Source organism: Pelophylax lessonae, assembly GCF_965119305.1.
Source record: "Pelophylax lessonae genome assembly, chromosome: 1".
NCBI lineage: Eukaryota > Metazoa > Chordata > Amphibia > Anura > Ranidae > Pelophylax > Pelophylax lessonae.
Genome location: NC_138768.1, coordinates 364,382,222 through 364,388,093, shown reverse-complemented (window position 1 = coordinate 364,388,093; position 5,872 = coordinate 364,382,222). Strand labels below are relative to the sequence as shown.

The following is a 5,872-nucleotide window of genomic DNA, read 5'->3' as shown; positions in this document are numbered from 1 at the left end:
ATGCTCTCTCTTCCTTCCCTATAGATATAAAGGATGGCAGGCAGGCTCTACCCAGCACAGACTATGAAGTTGGGAGAGGAGGATGCTCTCTCTTCCTTCCCTATAGATATAAAGGATGGCAGGCAGGCTGTACCCAGCACAGACTATGAAGTTAGGAGAGGAGGATGCTCTATCTTCCTTCCCTATAGATATAAAGGATGGCAGGCAGGCTGTACCCAGCGCAGACTATGAAGTTAGGAGAGGAGGATGCTCTCTCTTCCTTTCCTATAGATATAAAGGATGGCAGGCAGGCTGTACCCAGCGCAGACTATGAAGTTAGGAGAGGAGGATGCTCTCTCTTCCTTTCCTATAGATATAAAGGATGGCAGGCAGGCTGTACCCAGCGCAGAGTATGAAGTTGGGAGAGGAGGATGCTCTCTCATCCTTCCCTATAGATATAAAGGATGGCAGGCAGGCTGTACCCAGCGCAGACTATGAAGTTGGGAGAGGAGGATGCTCTCTCTTCCTTCCTATAGATATAAAGGATGGCAGGCTGTACCCAGCGCAGACTATGAAGTTGGGAGAGGAGGATGCTCTCTCTTCCTTCCTATAGATATAAAGGATGGCAGGCTGTACCCAGCGCAGACTATGAAGTTAGGAGAGGAGGATGCTCTCTCTTCCTTCCTATAGATATAAAGGATGGCAGGCAGGCTGTACCCAGCAAAGACTATAAAGTTAGGAGAGGAGGATGCTCTCTCTTCCTTCCCTATAGATATAAAGGATGGCAGGCAGGCTGTACCCAGCGCAGACTATGAAGTTAGGAGAGGAGGATGCTCTCTCTTCCTTCCCTATAGATATAAAGGATGGCAGGCAGGCTGTACCCAGCACAGACTATGAAGTTGGGAGAGGAGGATGCTCTCTCATCCTTCCCTATAGATATAAAGGATGGCAGGCAGGCTGTACCCAGCACAGACTATGAAGTTAGGAGAGGAGGATGCTCTCTCTTCCTTCCCTATAGATATAAAGGATGGCAGGCAGGCTGTACCCAGCACAGACTATGAAGTTAGGAGAGGAGGATGCTCTCTCTTCCTTTCCTATAGATATAAAGGATGGCAGGCAGGCTGTACCCAGCACAGACTATGAAGTTAGGAGAGGAGGATGCTCTTTCTTCCTTCCCTATAGATATAAAGGATGGCAGGCAGGCTGTACCCAGCACAGACTATGAAGTTAGGAGAGGAGGATGCTCTCTCTTCCTTCCTATAGATATAAAGGATGGTGTCTGTGTGCTGCCTCTCTGGTGTCATTGTGTAGAGCAGGCAGCATGGTGGGCGTGTCCTGAGCTCTATAATGAGCTGGCCGTGGTCATGTCCTGTAACTTTCTTAGTGGAGATGTGACACAGATGTCATGTGAAAAGCCACATGCTCGGCTCCTCGCACACACTGCCATTCTTAGCCTCCTTCCCTGTCTCTCTCCCCCCCTCTCTCTCTCTATCTCTCTCTCCCTGCAGTCTGTGGTGTGCTTGTTGTGGCAGCTCACTTGCTTCCCATTGCATAATCCAGCCCCCCCCCCCCGGCCCCCCCTCTCCTCATCCGTGCAAGTGATCAGGAAGAAATCTGGAGCGGTGTGACAGAAGAGCAGGGAAGGAAGCTGTGCGGAACACACTCCACTGACATACACGGGAAGGGATGCTTGGCTCACTACGGCGCAGGCTCTCCGGCTCTAGCAAGGGATTAGTCCGCTAAGTGCCCGGGCTGGGATCTTCATGACTGCCTGACACTGTCACTGCCACCATGCGAGGTAAGTGCCAATGTCTGCACACCTGGACTGCACTCTACAACTTCCCGCACTCCCACACTTCTTCACTAAGTGCTCACGGCTCAGGTGAGCTCTCCACACCATTACTTCTCTATACTATCCTAACTACAGGAGTGCAAGCAGACGGCAATACACTTATGAGTGTGGGGACCAGAGGTCAGTGTGGGGACCAGAGGTGTATGAGTTGCAGGTGGGCACCAGAGGTGTATGAGGTGCAGGTGGGCACCAGAGGTGTATGAGGTCCAGGTGGGGACCAGAGGTGTATGAGGTGCAGGTGGACCAGAGGTGTATGAGGTGCAGGTGGGCACCAGAGGTGTATGAGGTGCAGGTGGGCACCAGAGGTGTATGAGGGCACCAGAGGTGTATGAGGGGACCAGAGGTATATGAGGGGACCAGAGGTGTATGAGGGGACCAGAGGTATATGAGGGGACCAGAGGTGTATGAGGGGACCAGAGGTATATGAGGGGACCAGAGGTGTATGAGGGGACCAGAGGTGTATGAGGGCACCAGAGGTGTTTGAGGGGACCAGAGGTGTATGAGGGGACCAGAGGTATATGAGGGGACCAGAGGTGTATGAGGGGACCAGAGGTATATGAGGGGACCAGAGGTGTATGAGGGGACCAGAGGTATATGAGGGGACCAGAGGTGTATGAGGGGACCAGAGGTGTATGAGGGGACCAGAGGTGTATGAGGGGACCAGAGGTATATGAGGGGACCAGAGGTGTATGAGGGGACCAGAGGTGTATGAGGGGACCAAAGGTGTATGAGGGGACCAGAGGTGTATGAGTTGCAGGTGGGGACCAGAGGTATATGAGGGGACCAGAAGTGTATGAGGGGACCAAAGGTGTATGAGGGGATCAGAGGTGTATGAGGGGACCAAAGGTGTATGAGGGGACCAGAGGTGTATGAGGGGACCAGAGGTGTATGAGGGGACCAGAGGTGTATGAGTTGCAGGTGGGGACCAGAGGTATATGAGGGGACCAGAGGTGTATGAGGGGACCAGAGGTGTATGAGGGGACCAAAGGTGTATGAGGGGACCAGAGGTGTATGAGGGGACCAGAGGTGTATGAGGGGACCAGAGGTGTATGAGTTGCAGGTGGGGACCAGAGGTATATGAGGGGACCAGAGGTGTATGAGGGGACCAGAGGTGTATGAGGGGATCAGAGGTGTATGAGTTGCAGGTGGGGACCAGAGGTATATGAGGGGACCAGAGGTGTATGAGGGGACCAGAGGTGTATGAGGGGACCAGAGGTGTATGAGTTGCAGGTGGGGACCAGAAGTATATGAGGGGACCAGAAGTGTATGAGGGAACCAGAGGTATATGAGGGGAGCAGAGGTGTATGAGTTGCAGGTGGGGACCAGAAGTATATGAGGGGACCAGAAGTGTATGAGGGAACCAGAGGTGTATGAGGGGAGCAGAGGTGTATGAATTGCAGGTGGAGACCAGAGGAATATGAGGGGAAAAGAGGTGTATGAGGGTACCAGAGGTGTTTGAGTTGCAGGTGGGGACCAGAGGTGTATGAGGGGACCAGAGGTGTATGAGGGGACCAGAAGTGTATGAGTTGCAGGTGGGGACCAGAGGTATATGAGGGGACCAGAGGTGTATGAGGGGACCTGAGGTGTATGAGTTGCAGGTGCGGACCAGAGGTATATGAGGGGACCAGAAGTATATGAGGTGCAGGTGGGGACCAGAGGTGTATGAGGTGAGGTGCAGGTGGGGACCAGAGGTGACTGTGGGCACTGGGGGTGTGAGGTGAGTGTGGGAACCAGAGGTGAGTGTGGGCACGGGGTGTATGAAGTAAGGGTAGGCACTGGGGATGTATAAGGTGAGTGTGGGCACTGGGGGTGTATGAAGTGAGTGTGGGCACTGGAGGTGTATGAGGTGAGTGTGGGCACTGGAGGTGTATGAGGTGAGTGTGGGCACTGGGGGTGTATGAGGTGAGTGTGGGCACTGGAGGTGTATGAGGTGAGTGTGGGCACTGGGGGTGTATGAGGTGAGTGTGGGCACTGGGGGTGTATGAGGTGAGTGTGGGCACTGGGGGTGAATGTGAGTACATGGGTGTATGAGGTGAGTGTGGGCACTGGAGGTGTATGAGGTGAGTGTGGGCATTGGGGGTGTATGAGGTGCGTGTGGGCAGTGGGAGAGTATGAGGTGAGTGTGGGGATTGGAGTGGGGGCCAGGAGTGTATGAGGTGAGTGTGGTCACTGGGGGACCAGGGCTGTGAGAGGTGGAGAGGTGAGTGTGAGCACTGAGGGGCCAGGAGTGTATGAGGTGAGTATAGGCACTGGAGGTGTATGAGGTGAGTGTGAGCACTGGAGGTGTATGAGGTGAGTCGGGGCAATGGGGGTGAATGAGGTGAGTGCGGGCAATGGGGGTGTATGAGGTGAGTGTGGGGGTTGGAGTGTGAAGTGAATGTGGGCATGGGGGACCAGAGGCTTATGAGATGAGTGTGTGCACCAGGGCTGGGGTTGTATGAATTGAGTGTGGGCATCGGGTTGCCAGGGGTATATGAGGTGAGTGTGGGCACTGGGGGGGCCAGGAGTGTATGAGGTGAGTGTGGTCACTGGAGGCTGTGAGAGGTGAGTGTGAGCACTGAGGGGCCAGGTGTGTATGAGGTGAATGGAAGTGTGAGCACTGGGGGGGATCTACAAGGGATATGTGAGTACAGGGGATACGGAGATAAGTAAGGTGTGAATGTGGGCACTGGGGGGATTTACAAGGTATATGTGAGTGCAGGGGCTGGGGAAATGTAAAAGGCATATGTGAGGGTCAGCTTTGGGGGGGGGGGGGGGGCTTAGGGTGGATAAGGTAAATATGATGCAGGTACTGGGCGGCTTTTCAGGTTATATGTTAGTGTGGGCACTGGGAGGATGTACACTGTGAGTGTGGACCTTGGTGGGGGAGTACGAGGTGTATGTGAGTGAGGACACTGGGGAGTGTACAAGGTGAGTGTGGACCCTGGTGGGGGGGGGGTGGGGGAGTACAAGGTGTATGTGAGTGAAGACACTGGGGAGTGTACAAGGTGAGTGTGGACCCTGGTGGGGGGGGGGGGGGAGTACAAGGTGTATGTGAGTGAAGGCACTGGGGGTGTACAAGGTGAGTGTGGACCCTGGTGGGGGAGCACAAGGTGTATTTTAGTGAGGACACTGGGGGGGTGTACAAGGTGAGTGTAGGCACTAGGGGAAGGGGTGGTATTCAAGTGAGTGTGGGCACTGAGGAGGGGAATACAAGATGTATGTCAGTAAAAGCTCTGAGAAGGGGGATGTACAAGGTGTATGTGAGTGGGCACTGGGGGGGGGCAAGGATGTACAAGGTGTAAATAAGTGTGGGCACTGGAAGGGAGGTAATACAAGGTTTCTGTGAATGGGCACTAGGGGGGTATACAAAGTGAGTGTAGGCACTGGGAGAGGGGGGTGTACTAGGTGTATGTAAGTGTGGGCACTTGAGGGCCAGGGATTTAAAAGGTGCATGGGAGTTTGGGCACTGAGATGGACAATGTACAAGGTGCATGTGAGTGTGGGCTCTTGGGGTGAGGGGGTTGGAAGGAAGATGTACAAGGCTTATGTGAATGTGGGCACTGGTGGGGCACGGTTGTAGAAGGTATATGCGAGTATGGAGGGTGTACATGAGTGCAGAGTCTGGGGGGGCAGAGGATGTGCTCTTACACTGGTTACAAGGTGTGTATAATTGCAGACATTGGGGGAGCACAGGGATGTGCACTCACCCATCTTACAAAGCAAATTACACGCAATCACCGCTCAGCAACATTCATTGTTTTGCTTTTGGCAATTCTTGCACTTTCTAAGTAGCCTACCGGTTCTGCATATCTAGTAAAGGCCACATATTGCTGGGGGAGATGTCTTTATAGAGGAGGATGCAGAGTCAGAAAAATGTGCCGCACAATTTGTGGTGGAATCTCTGAAGATAGTTATATATATATATATATATATATATATATATATATATAATACTAATCCCTGAATTGTTCTAGTTCGTTCAAGTCAGGGCTATGCAGGTGATTCGTTTGGTCTCACAAGCAATTGACTCATATTTGATAGTACATGAGGGGATGAGTT

At 53.0% G+C, this 5,872-nt stretch overlaps 1 protein-coding gene across 2 annotated transcripts in view; it reads left to right on the top strand.

The window, feature by feature from the left end:
• The first annotated feature begins 1,594 nt into the window (after positions 1 to 1,594).
• The window catches only part of RORB (RAR related orphan receptor B), a 322,474-nt gene continuing 318,196 nt past the window's right edge, over positions 1,595 to 5,872 (top strand). For both annotated transcript variants that reach the window (XM_082260581.1, XM_082260580.1), the window contains exon 1: positions 1,595 to 1,777. In XM_082260581.1, coding sequence (XP_082116707.1) covers positions 1,771 to 1,777 — 7 coding nt within the window. In that variant the 5' untranslated portion in view covers positions 1,595 to 1,770. The remainder of the gene's footprint in view (positions 1,778 to 5,872) is intronic.